This window comes from Copadichromis virginalis, linkage group LG6 (assembly GCF_057382275.1).
Source record: "Copadichromis virginalis isolate Kocher_CV1m ecotype Utaka linkage group LG6, C_Virginalis_male_GT1.1, whole genome shotgun sequence".
Classification (NCBI taxonomy): Eukaryota; Metazoa; Chordata; class Actinopteri; order Cichliformes; family Cichlidae; genus Copadichromis; species Copadichromis virginalis.
In genome coordinates this window covers 17,505,514-17,523,348 of record NC_140623.1, presented here as the reverse complement: position 1 = coordinate 17,523,348, position 17,835 = coordinate 17,505,514, and the positions used below count along the sequence as shown (strand labels likewise).

Here is a 17,835-nt window from a genome sequence, read left to right as displayed (position 1 = left end):
ACAAGATAAGAGAGGGCTGATATGAGCGGGGTGAACGAGGCGAGGGGGATCCGAGTGGGAGCTGGAGCTGAAGATTGAGAGGAAGAATACAGAAGAGAGGGTCAAAAACACTGTAGGGAGCCATGACTGGGGCTAATACAGCAGGCTGCTGCCAGCTGATGTAAGGTGGATCAATGAGCGGGAGGGGGATGAGGGGTGGGGTTAGTAAAAGGATGAAACAGAAGTGGGAAATTCACTTGAAAGCCAGCTACACATGTAAAAACTCAGCAAGACAGAAAAAAAGCAGAGGACCAAACAAGAGAAATAAAGCTAGTTAGAAGCTCAGGAATAATGACAAGGTGCATACCGAGGCGAAGGCACTGTCGGAGGATGCCTCCTGATGACATGTTTTTCTCAGCTTCTATCTCTGTGAAGTTGAGCGAGCTGGCAAAAATAAGAACATCCACAAGGTTGACGAGGCGCTGCAAGAAGGTGACCGAAGCCTCCACTGACAAGCCATGGGAGGGCTCGATGTTTTCTAGCTCATGCTGAAAGTCGAGAGAGAAAGAGGAAAAAATATATAAATAATAAAAGTAATAATGAGGAAACCTCTCTAAACATTTTCTCTCAAAAGTAACATTACAGTCAGGTTTTACCCTGGTCAGAAGCCTCGACTTATGTTGAATAACCAGTGATTTATCACAGTTAGTAAGTTGTTACATACGTAACGTGTGCAGCACTGAAAATACATCAAGGCATGTGAAAATGCAATTTTTCACATTCAGGTTGAAATCTGGTTACAGAGCCCACACAACTGAATGTAAATCAATTATAATGGAAGTGAACCCGCTCCTTAGACCGGTCAGGTCATTGGCAGAAGCAAAGAATGGTGCAAGAGAGCGGCTGTCACTGAGGTCAGACAGGACTAAAACAAACTAACGTTGTTAGGAAGCAGCTAACTGTAGTCTAATGTGATTGGGGAAAGGTCAATGTGGATGGATAACTTCCTATGACCGGAGCCACAGCCACACAAATACAAACGTAAAATCACACGTGCAGCAAAGGACTCACGGAGGAAGATGTAGCAGCTGAGAGCAGAGGTAAAATGCCTCCGCAAGCCATGACGAGATTGTCCACCACCTGGGATATGAGGTGTATGCTGTTGTGGACAAACACCACATTCTCGCTGCTGTTTACAAAGTCCAGAATCGTCTTTGTGGAGTGACTAAAAGGCAAAAGACAAGAAGATGGTTTTAGTTATTGCAATGAAGTATTAACCTCCTAGGACCTGCCGTCCACATATGTGGACATCACATTTTGGGTTATTTAGACCAAAATACTCAATTTTGCTCTACATGGGCCTGATATCCACTTACGAGGACATTATACTGCCACTGTTCTATCAAAGTTTTAAACAAATGTTGCTCACATTTTTCTTAAAAACAAAAAAAAGGTAAAAAAAAAAATAAAATAAAATCTGGTAATTCTTTGTTTTTACATTCATCGGGCCCCAATGTGACCAAATATCAAAGAGAAATTAAAAATGCATGTCGTGGAAGAGTTCGGGTCTTAGGAGGTTAAGGCTCCTCTAAATTCACCTCAAGCCACACTCACACAGCGTAAAGCTATGTGGCTTCTTCTTCTTTTATTTAGACACTTACTTTAATATCTGGTCCCATTGCACAGTTCTAATGCACTTTTCTAGCTCAGGATCTGTTACAAACCAATTTCGATAAAGAATGACTGAAAAACTCACTTATTTGCTCAACAATTTGATAAGATTACACCATTCTGACAATTACAGATTTAGAGTTACATTGTTTTTAAAAGCCTGCTAACTCGTAATTTTCTGAACAAGACAGTAAACCAGCATTTTTTGCACTTTCTAGTCTTTATGCTAAATTGAGTCAATCACAACCTAACCAAACAAAAAAAAAAAACCCATAAAACTTCTGCATGTTCCTCAAAAAAATCTTTAGTTGATAAATCCGTGTTTCTGTTTATTGAAGCATTAATAAAATCAGAGCCCGCGGACTGTCGTCCTACCTTCTCCACATCTGGACATCTGTCTCAATCGAGAAGAGCAGGTCAGCGAGGAGACGCTGGTGCATGTGGGACCAGCGGAATTCTGGGATGCGAAACATGGTGGAGCGAGGTGCAGGGGTGCTGCTGTCTGTTGGCTGGCCTGAAGAACTTCCTGTGGCTGTTGATGCAGCAGCTGCTGACTGACCTTGGCTTGTTTCCTACAGAAATATGGAAGCCAAACGTCATACGTTTTAATGTGACACGAACCTTTGAGAAAACACTTTGAAACTTAAACGCTCAATTTTGTGTAACACCTAAACTATAATAAACTATTATAACAACTGAGTAACACATAAGCGCTAAAAAAAAGGGGGTGGATTGCATACTGTTGCAGAGGTCTCCTTCAGTTCAAGTTTCTCGGTGTCTAAGGCCACATTGGATACGTCCAGTCTGGCAATTTTGATTTCTTTGGTTTTGCTGACAGACTCTGCACCCTTCTGAGTGTCGGAGCTGGTAGAGGTGGTGGTGGTGCTACTGTCAGCGGCACCAGATGGGGTTTCTTCTCCAGTGGCACCGCTGGTCTCTGATGGCTGGACATCTGCAGTGGAGTCTGATGCCGCTGTAACCTCCTGGGCTGTAGATGGCGGTGTGGTGTCTGAGGGCTGCTGGCTTGTAGTTTCAGCTATGGAGGAAGACTGTTCATCATCAGCTTTTTCTTTAGGTGCTTCTGTGACACTTTTCTCAGGTATTTCAGCTGGAGGAGTCTGGCTTTCCACACAAGGCGTCTGTTTCACTTCACTTTCCTGTGTCTCAACTTTTTCTTCTTCCTTATTCAGCTCCTGTTCTTCACCCCCATCTCTTCGTTCGTCTTCGTCCTTCTTCACTTCCCCACCTTCCTCTCCGGTGGCAGCAGAAGCATAAGAGGACTCCTCTTGGCTGTCATCAGCATCGCTAGGATGGACCTGGTCGCTAACAGATGACACGTCAACCAGGTCCTCATTGAGGACCGAAGCTCCACCGAGCACGCTGTTTTCTCGCTCTGAAGCTGCTGGCGGTTCAGCCTCTGCTTCATTTAAAGAGTCTTCTGTCATTGACTTTGACGAGTCACCTTTGTTCTGTTCACTTTCAGATTTTTCATCATCTGTTACAGGTGCCTGTGCATCATCGCTACCAGATGGTGCAGAGACTTTACCCTCGTCCACCGCTTTTGTGTCAGCCGTTTCATGTTGTGCAGTTTTTCCAGTAGAAGTCTGTGCTTTCTCTTTGTTGACGTCTTCACTCGACTGCTCTGTAGCACCTTTTTGTGTCTCCTCTCTGACACCCGAGTTATCTCTGGTAGACTCCTCCACCAGCTGCTGTTGCTCTTGTTCTTCGTCTTTGGCCCCGGCCAGGATGTTGGACACAGTGATGGATGCCTGTCCCCTTTCATCATCAACCTCCAGCAGACTGGAAGTAATGGTGGAACTGGATGCTGAATCAGGGGATTTCTGGGACAGCTTGTCCACAGTCAGCTCAATGACAGTGGAGGGAGCGGTTTCCTCTGCAGGTGGCCCATTAACACATTCCATAGTCTCAGAGCTTTGGCTGACACCAGAGATGGAGCGAATCGTGCCGGTGGACTCTTGATGCTGGTACTGACGGAACATACGGGACAGATTCTCTTTGTGTTGCTCAAAGGTGACCTGCAAACACAAAACAAGTGATGTTAGAAAAACTAATGTCGTACTGTTCACACACTTTATCAGTCTGCTCCGTTTGCCTAGTTTGATGATAAAAACTGGTTCATTGGCTTATTACAGTCCATCCACTGATGATTCTGTGTGAATAAGGAAATAAGCAGGCCAATATAACACACACTAAAATGTTTAAAGCAAAATATGTATTAATATGCACATGTCAGTGATGCCATTACTAATAAGAATGATGATGAGCCTATTTAGCACTGAAATTATCCAGTGAGATCTGTTCCTCAATAAGCAACCAAAAACTGCAGGTCATCAGATATTCATGTCTAGCTAGCCACAAAGAGAGCCAATCCCCACTCTGCTAAAACAACAACTACTTAGTTTGTCTTGATACATGGTCAATCATCCAGGTAAGTAAATCTCCAAAGATGGAGAAACCTTTGGAGTCAGCTGAGACTGAAGAAGTCACTGATGAGTAACGAAACATTTCTCCCACAGAAAACGCTACGTCCAGATGAACAGTATCAACTTTTGGAGAACAACTACTTAGTTTTTTTGACAAATAAAAAAAAAAGTTACTTTACTTTACACCTCATAGTTATCTCACACACAGCATGGCTTGCACCAAAGTTAACTGTACAAATGAGCCCCATGTAAGAAATGCGCTCCAGTCCAGGTGATTGAAACCGCAGTATTTTATTTGCATCGTACTTCTCACTAATTAGCAGCTAACCTGATATCACTTCCCTTTCACCCAAATATGCTAAATGAACTGGGCCTCATTATATTGCTTTTCTATTCTACTTGAGCACTCAGAGCACTTTATACAACATGTTTCATTCACACAATACATAATGCATTTAACATTCACACTCAGATGAAGCCATTGGGAGCAAACTGGGGTTCTGTATCTTGCCCAAGGATACTCTGGCATATAGACTGTAGCAGCCAGAGATCAAATCACCGGCCTTCCGATTAGTCGATAATGTGCTTCTGAGCCACAGCCACACTTTTAGTTACCTAAATTTGGTTGCTTTTAGCCCAAAAACGCCAACACAGCTGCAGCCAAAGTGTTTGGAGACTTCAAATCAGGCATTTTACATGGATTTAAACATTTTATTTTTTATTTTTTTTTAAAAAGGGAGGGGGGGATACTTCTGTAAAAGAATTTAGAAACATCTGTCCTATAGGAAATCTAAACATCTCAGTAAGTCTGGAAAAAAACGTAAATTAACATAAAAACCATCCAGCCACTTATCCACTGTATCCATTTTCTGCTTATTTCCTCGTGTCCCAACAAACAGCAAACCCCAAATTATGGAAGCACGATATCCTCAAACTGCCTGTTTGTTGTGTGCTTCTTATAATATTTGAAAACTGGGACCATTTGTGGCTAACTGTGGCATATTTAAAACTTTCTCTCTCCCTCTCTTACATGCAGCTGCCCACGGCCTATTAACCTCTATCAGTCTTCTTACCATCTGATATAGGTATACTAGACTGCTAGTCTATAACGACAATAGTCTGCAGTGGCATTTGAGGAAGAGCCCATCCATGTAAGCAGTCATAGATTAGCGGTAGACACTATTAGTGTGTGTCTCCTAGCTGCGCTGAGTGCGTGTCCAGCATCGGCAAATCCTCCCACGCCTAATTTAAGACCCTGCATTAATCACTGGGATTGGAGGACAGAAAGTCAAAGATGGGTTGTAGGTGGAGGGGGGGGGGGGGGGGGGTCTGCTGTGTGAGTGAAACTAGACCCACTTTGCTGCTTTTTTACCTGAGGCTATTTGGATAGGAGGAGAGAGAAAGAGAGAGAGTGAGATCTAAACAAAGAAAATGGGAACGCTGGAGATGAAAAGGAAGGGAAAAAAATAAGAAATTGCAAAAGGAGAAAGAGAGTCATTGAGAGTGGAAGAAAGGGAAGGGGGAGAAAGAAGCTGATTATTTGTAATTAATTAGGCGTTATTGTTCTAAATTAGCCTGCTACATGGGTGCTCATTAATCTTCTGTAGTGGGAAGCAGTGATTGGTAATCCATAGCTGTTTTCTGAGTGCACAGCCTGTTCTAAATGCACCAGCAGTCTGCCTTTCTTTCTTCCTTCCTCCCGCTTTCCCACTGATCACACAGCAAGACCTTCTACCCCATTAGTTTGAGCTTAATTTGACATTTAGCATTTTTAGCAATTAAAAGGCTGCATTCAGAGTGCACCGCTATGGAAATTATGTAGGCAAGCAGCTCAGCACATAACGTCATAGATTCAGGATGCAGTCTGTACATTAAGATGATGTATGCTGGCCTTAAATGGGGCTCTGTAACAGATCCAGTTACCATTAGACAGAGGTAGTATATGTCTCTGTGGTTTTTGAAAGAGCCTTTAGCTTCGCTACAAAATATAGAAACTGCCTTGGGTGGCTAGGACATCAGCGCTGATCTAATCTAATTTCATTCTATTCCAAGACTCGGTCTGGCCTCAGTGGGTTATGGAAAAATGCTATGGTAATGTACAAAAACATGGTGGGCTTTTCTAATGTGACAGGTAACATGGAATTAAGTGGATGCAGCACAGCCAGATCCTAGAAAAAGATCTGAAATGCCTCAAGACTCGAACACAAACAAAACCCAACTTGGACAACTTTGTGTTTTTTGTACACAATAATACTTGGACATTTTCTTTATTATTACTATTTAAATATTCTTAACTGCACTTCTAAAAAAGAAAGGAAATTTTTGCAGAGTTTTCACAAGTTCTGAATAAAAACGACAACCTGTTACAGTAATAGAGCGGCGCAAAGCGCTGATCTTGAGAGGACCCCCATGGTAGGAGCTTGGGAGTCCCCATTTAGATTGGCGATAGATAGATAGTGACCACAAAACAAGGGGGAAATGGAGAGGGCAGCGTGGCTGTAATCCGATTTGCTAAATGCAATTCCTTCTCCAAAATCAATGTCATCTGCTACTGCAAGTCTCCATGCAGTTTTTCTCCTATTCACAGTACTTTCTTTTCTCACTTCTTGTTAAAACTTTTCTTAGTTTTGTCCTGCCTTGCTGATCGAGGCTAATGCAGATAGGCTTCATTTTTATTTTTTATTACAACCATAAAAAGACAAGCTTGTAGAAAGATCCTTCCATAGCGTGCACTAACTTGCACTAAAAGTCAGAAAAACACTTTGGATCTCCACCATTTGGTTATCATTAATTTCATACAATATATATCTTGTAATATGTAATATTTTAAATATATGAATGCTGGAAATGTGCAAAATGTTAACTATGATAACCTCGACAACACTTGATGCGCAGCTCTTTATCTAGCATTGGATCCTCACTTTCTTCCTTTGTCCAGTCGTCACTGGATCGCTCTCTAAACTCTTTGCCAAGAACAACAGCTTGAGTCAAGTGTGTGTGTGTCTTAATAATCTTAATAATCCCAGAAGGCAAAGACTGTTTTGCTGAACTACTATTCCTGTGATGTTTAGCACCCCATGACAAACTCAAACAGACTAAATTATTACACTTGGGGTTTGAGCGAAGAATTTTAATACCTTAATGTGTATTAAATTATGTCAGAGATATCTTTGCTCCTCTCTGCTTATCGCCATCTTTGTGGTGAAAAGTCTGGCAGGTGATGACGATAGCCAGCAGTGGAAGTGTGAAGGGCATCGGGACCTTCACGCCCCGATCTCTCCCTTTCGGAGAACTCCTCGTTCTCAAACTGATTTGTGTGCAGAGACGGACGAGGGGCACCTTGGGTGGGTTATGTGGGCAGAGAGTGGGAGGGCTGTTGTGTCACCGTGCCCACCTGCAGAAACATCTGTCTACTTAGAGACACTCGTGCAGATACACTAATGATTGATGTGAATAAATGCACATATGAACACACAAACACATGTGTGTGTGGGGAAACTATACACACAGCAACTTAATGCAAATAGTTTTCTTATATCGTCTCCTCAAACTCTAAATATGAAAATTAGAATATCAGCAGGTATACAATATTTGTAGCTACCTTTGTTAGTAAGCATTGTATCTCTAATGTCTGCAAATAAAAGGGGAATGTATATACTACTGCTAAATAAGGTAACACAAAGTCATCTCTTTGACTTCCTATGGAGCAGCTGTGCTGTCGGCAAACTCGCCAATATGTCAAAAGTAGCCATAAGTCATTAAATGTCTATTGAAACCATCAAGAAAAAGAATATTAATAAGCAGCACTGGCACAAATAGCACAGTAACAATATCTGTCCCTAGTGATGAGGTGTCTAGCATGTAAATGAATGATATCACAAAAAAAGACAATTTATTTTATCTACAAACCACCTTTTATTTTTTTTTAACTGCATAAAAGAATTTTTGGTGTCCTACAAACTGGTTCTAGACAGCCCCAAAGGAACCTCATGTTTATCATTTTATCGTGCAGCCAAAAGAGTGACAAGATATGTGTAAAAATTCAACAGACTCTGTGCTTTTACTGTACACAGTGATCATTCACCCAAACACCCACTCTGAGCCAGGAAAAACCCACAAATTTAACACAAGAACAAAAAAGGTAAAAAGCAGACATGCTGCTGCTCATCCCACTCCATCAGCCAGAAATCTGAACAGCCAACACTCAGATCACAGATACGACACTTACATTAAAAAAATAATTTTTAAAAACAAAACTTTTATAGCTAGACAGAAATTCCTGTGTATTAGAGCCTGTAAACGATAATAAAACTCTGTGTGTAATGTCTAATATTTTTTAAAGCCATCCTGCATCAATAGAAAAAGTAGTTTCAGTGCGAGTCACAGACAACTTTTCAGACCGTGCTCAGCTTCAAGTACAGCATCACTCTACAAATCAAACTGATAATTTTACCGTGTTTTACACAAGGCAAACTCAATCATAAAAAGTCTTTGTAAAGAGGAGGTGTGCAAGTATGTGTGAATGCATATATGCACTTATCAAGAGGCTCCCGGTGGGCTGGTTGTATTTATGAGGCCTTGTTTCTCTGATTGTTCACGCGCAGCTCCTATGAATATTCAATGTGATCAGAGAGAAGGGCTTGCTAGAACTCGAGAGAGAAGGAGGGCAAAAAGAAAATGTGCCTGGTAACTCACAACAGACGCACGCGTGTGCACGGACGCACGCACAAACGCACTACAATCGCGCGTGCAAACACAGCCCTGCAGCAGTGGGAGGAGATAGCAACAGTGACAAACAGCTTTGGTGCTACAAAGGTGGCAGGAAATCTATCAAACGGGACAATAAAATTGCAATTGAGTTTCTTTAGCTTTTTTTATAGCAGATGCATGCATCTTGGTGGGACCTGCTGCAAGTTCGATTCAGAGGCAGTCCCCGGCCCTCTGTGTATTTGTGTGTGTGTGTGTGTCACATTGTGTGTGTGTGTGTGTGTCACATTGTACAAGTGCATGGGTTTATTCACGCACTGTAAGGGTGAAATTCAGCAGGAACAACTGTAACTTCAGTCAAGAAGAAACAGCATTAATCTTGCTGCAATTACACCACATTGTGGGGGGAAGAAAAAAAATAGAGTTTATCCCTATTGTACAAAAAAACAAAACAGCTAAAATAATAGCATTAGTATTTTTCACGCTCCCCAGCAGTCTATTTCTTTTTGAAATATCTCAAGACACTCAAGCTTGCAGCAGCATCTGCTGTTGTGCATACGCGTGTTACCTTTTCAGAATTTCACTGACACTCTTCTACAATATGCTGACCAATATTTTCTTCTTCTTGAGTCCTTATCATTGTGCTTCAGTGTTCAGATGTGTGGGAGTTTTAAAACACCCCACATCCAACACACACAGCAGCCTACATGCCGCTGATCTCCCTGGCAGTCTTTCTGTGCCCCCTGTTGGATGAAACCTGTCACGGCACTCAAGGCTACAGTGAAGCGTCTCATATCACGAGCACTTCTTTAACTCAACTTTCAATCTGCCAGGCTTAAAAACCCCCCAGACCACAATCTGACACCAGCCTCAATTACTTCACTGCTCTGGAACAGAGGAGCGCAATATGATATCAACACTGAATTTCTAAAGCAGTATTTTGAATTCAGGTTTTGGAAATAAAACGTGCCAGAAGTTTATTTTTATCTGTGTGATGTGAAAGAAAGAGACGCTATACATAAACACAGAGAGGGAAGGCTGAAGGGATTCTTTCCAATTGGTTTATACTGAAACTAGCTTTTAAATTACAATCACTATATAGCTTCCATAGCTTTATCTGATGGGCACCGGGACGCAAGGTTCAATTACCCCACTCGCCTCTGCTGAAAGTAACCAGGCGAGATGATAATGCTGCGTGATTCTTTTATTTGATGAATTGTGTTGTGTCACATTTGAAAGTAAAGACATGGGTGGAAGAACTGATTGCTTTGAATGATCATTGCTTTCTGTTTGGCAGGAATTGAAAAGGAGGAAGAGGCTTGTGGTTACAGTCATGTTGTGAGTGTTCAAGGCTGACGATACTTCAGCAAGACGGTGAGTGTGTTTGCTACAGAAAGATAATGGTAAGATGTTAAAAAGAAAAACAGACGAGGAAATGGAAGAAGTTTGTAGAGAAGGATAAACAAAGCTGTGTGTGAGCTCTGTGTGCGGGGATATAATGAGCTGACCTTGGAGTGCGTGATGGACAGGGTGTCCACCCAGACTCGCCAGCCGCCCCACTCATACTTGATGGCGTGGTAGAGCAGGATGCGGAAGATGGCGTACACCATCTCTGTGATTTTCTGCTCCTCGTTGTTTTGCGGGTTGATGAAGCACAGAGAGAGCATCCACTCCTGCCACACCGAGCACTGCAGCAGGCTCCTGAAAACAAACGGCAGCAAATGAGGAGGTGGCGAATCCCACGGGCGCCTAAACGCAGCGTGCACTGACGTGTGATGTACTTCTCTATCCTTTGAATCGGTCCGATTCTTACCTGCGGTTCTCTCGGCTGTTATTGAACAGTTTGATCATGTCTGACAGAAAGACCCTGCGCACCTCCATGCTCTCTTGAGAGGGGGGAGAGTTCTTCAGCAGAGCAGCTATTACCTTCAGAATCTCTGGAAGAGGGAAAAAAACCCACTCTGTTTACAGTCTGAGATAAAAATGCTTTATGGAGTTAAAAAAAAAAAAGGCACCAGTGCTGGAAAATATCAAAAATACTGCATCTGCTTTGTGCATTTTGTAATGTAATACATAACAGCCAAGCAGTATTTTCAAGGCTTATAAAATAACATTTGAATTTGGAAACAGCCAGCATCGTGTTTGGATATACAAAAAGGATTGGTCGCAGGAGGGGAAACCGAGCAAATCAACAGCTATATCATACATTGGTTTCAACATGTGCAAATCATTGTGTCACAAACTATCTGAACTTGCAGCTGTGCACACCTGAAAATCTGCGCCTGTGGTAAGAAAAACAGAACAGAGGAGAATAAAAAGCCCAGAGCCATTGATCTTTATCATACTGTAATGGCTTTGGTATTGTTTCAAATGAGAGCGCCAGAGTCACAGGCCCTTCTGAAATGCTTGGCTTCGGTTAAACCAAAGAGACTGACTGTTTAGATGAATTATCTAGACAATGTCAGTGTCCATTTGCTCTGAGTAGAGAGACGGTAGGGCTTGGATTTCACTCGTCTCTTCAGACCTTGGCGCTAACCGATGCCCCCTTGCCCCGGCAGACAGTTGTGTTGTTTCTACGCCTTAGTCACTCAAATTATGAGTCGCTGAACCTTTACCGCCAGAAAATTACCCCAGCATGTACCGGGAATGAGGATGGCGTGTTCCTTTCTTTCTTTTTTTTCCCTTCTTTTTTCCATTTGCTCTTGGTTCTTTTCCCTCGAGTTAATTTGAGGGAAACGGTACTTCCTCGGTTTGTTTGATTGGCTCTGACGTTACTAAAGACTGCAATCAGGGGGCCATTTTGGGAGTTTGTCACAGATTAAATCAAGAGAATACACGGCAAAGGAGAAACAGACCACCAGTCTATGTTCCATACAATATGCTCGCAAACCCATACAAGGTTCCTATGATATATACCGCCTGTCCGGGATGGTTGGGCAGGAGAGATTTTAACGCAATAAAGGCCTGGGATAATCAATGTGTGACTACACAAAGACCTTGTCAGATTAAGTCTGGCTGGATGTAAACCTTGCTTGTGTTTGGACTTCAGACTGATTAAAGCTTCTTTTTTTTAGCTGCATATGCATCTATGAAAGCACCAGTATGAAAGAGAGTGGGATGTTTTCTTTTCTTGCTTGAAATGAACACTTAAGATTTCAACAGAGGGAAAGATTTGGTGAGTTGACGTAAAATTCGAGGTAAGTAACAGCCTAAAGAAAATAATAATAAAAGTGACCAAAGCCACCATCCTGGGCTGTGTTTATCCCACCTATAATTAAATATACAAATGTGAAGCAAACAGAAAATGGCCAAGTAATAATAGTTATCAGCTATGCAAATATTTTTCATTTTAACATTCATTGAAAATAGCAAAAATTATATAAAAGTTAATTATTGTACAATTAAAGAAAACAAGAAAAATTTAATTTAAGAAAAAAAAAACATTAAAAATCCAAACTCACCATTAATTAAACCTAAATGCATTAAAAAAACAATTATAACCTGAATAAATTATTATCATGTCACTACATTTATCTTTCCTTTATATGTAAAATAATCCCCGTGAAAAACAACGCCGAGGCTCAATAAAACCAGCAGACGAGTGTATATTTGTCACAAAGTGTTTGCACCATCCTCGTGTAAGGTTTACATCTGAGGTTCAGGAGTCTGAAAATACGCTCCGGCTGCAAAATTTATGTCGTTCATTTGTTTGACGGTATATAGCGATCGCACGGTTCCACGGGGAATATCCTCCTGCGGCACAGAGCCGTAGGTATGTAGAGGGTATGCTGCGGCAGATGATTTAAGGGAGCGGTGCGGCGCGGAGGAGGCACTTACGTGGGTTGAGAATCTTCACAGTGGAGTCGGGGTCCGGATGCTGTTTATGGATCACTTGAGTGCAGATCTGCTCCGTAAGAATCTATCGGGGGATTCAAGTCATAAATGTCCACATAAGTCTTAAGGATAACAGAGAAACAAAGCACAGAGATATCTGCATGCTTCTAAATTATTTCACAAATCAAATTTCTGTTTGTGGTCAACCTAATGTGTTATTGCATTTTCAAGTACAAACAACTGAGACAGATTAGATAATAAGGCACAAATTCAGCATATTGGGGGGGGAAAAAATGGGCCATGTGGCCGAACACAGAGGTTATTAGTGTGTGTTTTGTTAATAGAAAGCTTTCACTCTGCAAGCACGAGCCTCGAGGGCGAATGGGCAGCATACAGACCTCAAAAAGCACATTGTACATTGTCATGGTGAAGTGGCTGGAGTGAAGCATCAGGCGTTCGGTGAGCAGGGAGAACAGGCCATGACTTAGCATGACCTCTGCTTTCCTCCTGATTGAAATGATAAAGAGGTCAAAGGTCGGTCAGCAGTCGTCAGTATTTGCTTAAACAATTGTTATTTTGGAAAACATGATAAACCAAACCTATATCTGTTTGCAGAAACACACAAGCAGAATCTCAATTTTAAAATCAATATTAAAATCAATGGTGAACAAAACTCTTTACACTATAAGGAATAACAAAAGCAAATCTGGAGTGTGTGATAGCTCAAATGTTAATAAAAAAAAAAAAAACGGAGCCGTGTTAAGATAAAAAAAATCTTTACACGCCTCTGTTTGAAATCTGCAGCGGTACAAATCAGCTGTGCTCTTGCTAACATTTGACAAGGAGGAAATGAAAAAGAGAATCCCCGCTGACGAAGCCTGGGTTTTTGCTTTCTTTGTTGCTTTCATCTCTAATCATTCATCAGCCCCACTTTTACTTTTGTATCATAGTCTCGAAAACTGAACTACTTGCAGATGTGCACATGTGGATTTCAAGGCTTAAAACTGCTGCAAAGACGATGGTTAGAGTTGTTTCTCTAACTCCTATATCAATACAAGCTGCACAGTATCAATGGTGATTATTAGCCAAAACATTAGAATTTCATTAAGTAAATTTATATTAAGTATCATCACCCAAAATGGCAATACTGACATGCTAAATTCTTATTTTACTAAGTTATTTTAGTGTGTTCTGTCAGCATGTGGGCTAATACAAATTAAATGTTAACAAGAATCCTTTTAAAAATGAGTTTTAGCTATAATACAGTTAAAATCAGGATAATGAGAAAATGCACTGAATTTTTAGAATATAAAGAACTAACAAAACTGTTAAGAAAATATCCAGTAAGCATCTAAATAAAACTCGTAAATTAACAAAGTTAAGGACTTTTTTCCTCTCGTTTGCAAAATTTTTGAAGAGCCCTTTTCCCCCCTTTTTATTTTACAGTGCAGTGCAGAGAAAAACAGCACGTGGTTAGAGACAGCAGATCCAGCTTGTATGCAGTGATAGTGCAGAGTCTACTCTATTAAAAAAAAAAAAAAAAATCTGCCAGTGTTGGCTTTCTGTTGTTTCGTCACTTAAAAGTAAAAAATGTGTTCTTGTATGAACAAAGACTTCTAATAAAGTACTTACTTTGGTGACAAGTGTTTCAGAAAGTAGCCCAAAACTTTGAGTGCTTGGACTCTTATTCCCTCATTTTTGGCGGCCAAAAGCTTGTAAATCACACTGTGGGACGAAAAACAGAAAACAGTTAACAGTTAAGCGTTAACAAAAAGAAACGCATATTTATACATTAAAAGCTTTTTTAATGAATACATGCATATTCAATTCTTATATCTTAGGGCTGAAACTAAGAAATTCAACTGGAACCATTCACACCGTTTGTAAAGGAGCTCATGAATATGGATATAAAAGTCGATCTTTACCGAATCCCATTCCGCTGGTCAAAGGCCTGAATCATGGATCCAGGATGCTCAGACATGAGAGCGACCAGCAGCTGCAGCACATCCATGAGATTGTCGTCCTGAGGAACATAAAGGAAGGAGACTGAAGCTATTGTAGTATTAAAAAAGGACAGTGGGAAACGAGCCAGCTTTATCAATGATATCTAAATTATGAGGGGCTTACAGTGAACTGTGTATTTTAATCTAAGCTAAAAGCAAATATATGTCTAGTCACTAATTGATATTTATATTTCTGCCTTGTACAGCAGTGGCAGTAGCAGCAATAATACATGGAATACATCACAAGCGTCTGAACTAAAGAATTACAACATACAGGCTGTGCAATGTATGGCTGCTGCATGATGGTGGCTTTTCCAGACAGTGCTGTAAACACCACTTAGGTTCACTGCGTTACTGACTGATCTGAATGATTCATTTGCTATGCATCACTTCACTGTAAACAACCCCACTTCTGTCAGGACCTCAAACTGGCAGACTTGGAAGAATAACAAGAACCAGTAATGCAGCGTTTAGAAGCAGGAAGTGTTTGCTCATGCTCTCCACATCACATGGTGAGACACACTAAATGCAGTGTAGCGGTACTGTGTTGCCATCTGGTGGTGAGGTCTCTCTCTCTGCCGGTCTATGCCTACCTCATGCATGGTTAGGAGGTAGCTGAGGATACTCTGTAGCTCATCTTCCTTCACTCCATGATCCTAAAATGCAAAATGCGCAGATTGTTTTAACAACGCAAGACTGGAAAAAGAGGTGACTAAGAAACAACATTTTTAACCCCGTAAACCCTAAAAATGCAAAGCACAGATTATAATGATGAAACCTTTAATGATATCGAAATCCCACATACTGTAATAAAATATTTGAACCCTGCAAAGCCAAGTGTAATGTATGCATTACAATATAATGAAAAAAAAAAGTCCGATATAGCAAATATAATACATTTATTTACCAACAGACAGATCAAAGGTTAAAGGTTCTAATCATCCTAAGGACAAGAGAAGTGCATGCTGAGTTACAACACATGCCTGAGGAAGAGGCATGAGCTTACCTTCATTATGAGCTGCTTGACAAACAGCAGCAGAAAGGCTCGCAAAGAGAGTATCTCCTTCTGATTTGGCCTTGGACCTTCTGAAAACCCAAAGAGTTCAATGGCTGTTTAGCGTGGTTAACAAAAGAAAGGCATGAAACTACAAGATGATCCATTTTATTTTGTAAAAGTTCTATATCACTTGAAAGGACTTGCATACAGTGTGAGTGTGCTTGTATGTGTGAATCTGTGTTTTTGTGCACATGTGCATGTGAAAGTTTAATCAGGGGTGTGATTATGTCGTAATTGCTGCATATTTTTGCATTTTGTGTGTAGGCTCACCTAGGCCTTTGGGTACGATTCCACTGCGGTCCTGAGGGTTGACAACCCAGTAGTAGAATTTTAGTGTATGCATGATCTGAAGCACAGTGCCCACCCTGCGAACAGCGTTGTAAATGGTCACTGTGCTGATGAACTCTGTTGCCAGGTAGGTGTAGAGTGTCAACTGCACCTGCACAGGTTATAAAAGCAAATGAAATTTAAATGTGCATGGACTCAGGGCTGAGTCCTGTTTTACTGTGTCCTTGCTTTTTGTTCCTTTGAGAGGCAGCTGGATGCTTGGAAAGCTACTAAGGGTTTAACTGAGACATTCTGGTTTTAATGGCAGTTACAGGTGGAGGGATAACCTTGAACTAGGGCAAAAGCACAGAGGGGCAAATTTGTGTGCAGTACAAATTCATTTCTACATCTTTTTAAACATAACCAAAAAATAATGTAGCCCTGTGTGTTACCTTAGCAGGGGCATGGATCCAGATGGCAGGGTTGAACAGAATGTGGTCACACAGCTGCTTGAGCAGCAAGATCCCATTCTGCAAGTTGCTAAGGTATCTGGAAAAGGCCAGTACAATGTCCAGGACAGGCCTCGTCACATGCACCTTGGAAGACTGGCGCAGAGAGAGAGACAAGAAGGCACAAAGTGACACAAATGGAGGTGAGGGAGGAAAAAAAATCCATAAGAAGTACAACAGTAAAGAGACGGCAAAGTGATGAAGGGAAATAGTCTGCCTAACAGACTCATAAGAGTGACTTCCAAGCAAAGCCAAAGGAAGAGTATAGTAAGTGTAAATGTGTGCCTGTGTTAGTGTATTAGCATTGGAGATGAATGAATATTAGGGTTACAGCTGTGCTGGGATCATTACCAGGACAGGAAAACTGTCTTCTTGTCAGTTAAGCCAGTTTACTCACCTTTTCCAAAGTATAGCCAATGACGAGGAAGCCTTTGCAGGCCAAGACCTGCTCTTGCATAGCCACTGAGTTCTTCAAGAGCTCCATCACAAAGGACAGCAAAGTGCAGCTAAGAGCCACAGACAGAAAGACAAACAGTGACAAAGAGAAGGACAGACTACAAGTCAGACAGTGACAGTCTATGTAAGCTGCTGACAAAGCCCAGACTGTCAAGAACACATCATACAGGAAATGTGATTGAATGAGGTTGTGTGTCTCCTTTGTGCTGGGGTAACAGTTTCAACCTAGCATCACCTTGAGGACTGCAAAAACATCCACAATGCAATTTAGAAGTAATAAACAAAGCAACGCATGTATTGAACTAAACATTTAGTAAGGATGAAATAATCTGAGAGTAAACTTTTAATTTAACAAGCAGCGTACACTATTTAGACCATTCAATTCTAGAGTCGTTGAGAAATAATAGTACAAATTGATTCACTGTTACTCTGCACGTAACAGCCCTAATAAAACACCATATGTGTTACAACCTGAGTGGTCTTAATGACAAATGAACAAAAGCCTGCTGATTATTCACTGCTCGGCTTACTACTGTAGTGCACGTAAGTGGAGTTACCAGACAGAGATGTCCAGCTCGTTGCTGGAAGGCTGGCAGTAATCCAGCTGTGCAAACAGTGGGAAGAGGACCTGCACACCACCGATAGAGTGTATGCCGCTCTGGACTGAGTGAGTCACCACAGCTTTCACATCCTACAGAAACACACACACACATATAGCCACGTTACACATGTAATCAGAATCGCACAGGGTCACACAGATGTTCTTTTCTTCTGATAATTACAGGGATATGTAACTACTTTGGGGGTTTTATTGCCACAGCATAACATAAGAGCCCTCATTTGAATCTTTGACTGTTGCTGCCTGCTTACCTCCTAACCTCAAACCATAGTTTTGATATTTCCTCTTA

At 41.3% G+C, this 17,835-nt stretch overlaps 1 protein-coding gene across 4 annotated transcripts in view; it reads right to left on the bottom strand.

Moving 5' to 3' along the window:
• Positions 1-17,835, bottom strand: part of lrba (LPS-responsive vesicle trafficking, beach and anchor containing) — a 177,328-nt gene that overhangs the window by 122,097 nt on the left and 37,396 nt on the right. For all 4 annotated transcript variants that reach the window (XM_085458994.1, XM_085458995.1, XM_085458996.1 and 1 more), the window contains exons 10-25: positions 17,485-17,618; positions 16,869-16,977; positions 16,415-16,567; positions 15,966-16,134; positions 15,645-15,724; positions 15,232-15,294; positions 14,561-14,658; positions 14,268-14,360; positions 13,034-13,142; positions 12,639-12,720; positions 10,615-10,738; positions 10,310-10,502; positions 2,391-3,686; positions 2,026-2,222; positions 1,051-1,204; positions 347-527 (exon numbers count right to left, since the gene is read on the bottom strand). In XM_085458994.1, the coding sequence (XP_085315120.1) occupies positions 347-527; positions 1,051-1,204; positions 2,026-2,222; positions 2,391-3,686; positions 10,310-10,502; positions 10,615-10,738; positions 12,639-12,720; positions 13,034-13,142; positions 14,268-14,360; positions 14,561-14,658; positions 15,232-15,294; positions 15,645-15,724; positions 15,966-16,134; positions 16,415-16,567; positions 16,869-16,977; positions 17,485-17,618 (3,235 nt within the window). The remainder of the gene's footprint in view (positions 1-346; positions 528-1,050; positions 1,205-2,025; positions 2,223-2,390; positions 3,687-10,309; positions 10,503-10,614; positions 10,739-12,638; positions 12,721-13,033; positions 13,143-14,267; positions 14,361-14,560; positions 14,659-15,231; positions 15,295-15,644; positions 15,725-15,965; positions 16,135-16,414; positions 16,568-16,868; positions 16,978-17,484; positions 17,619-17,835) is intronic.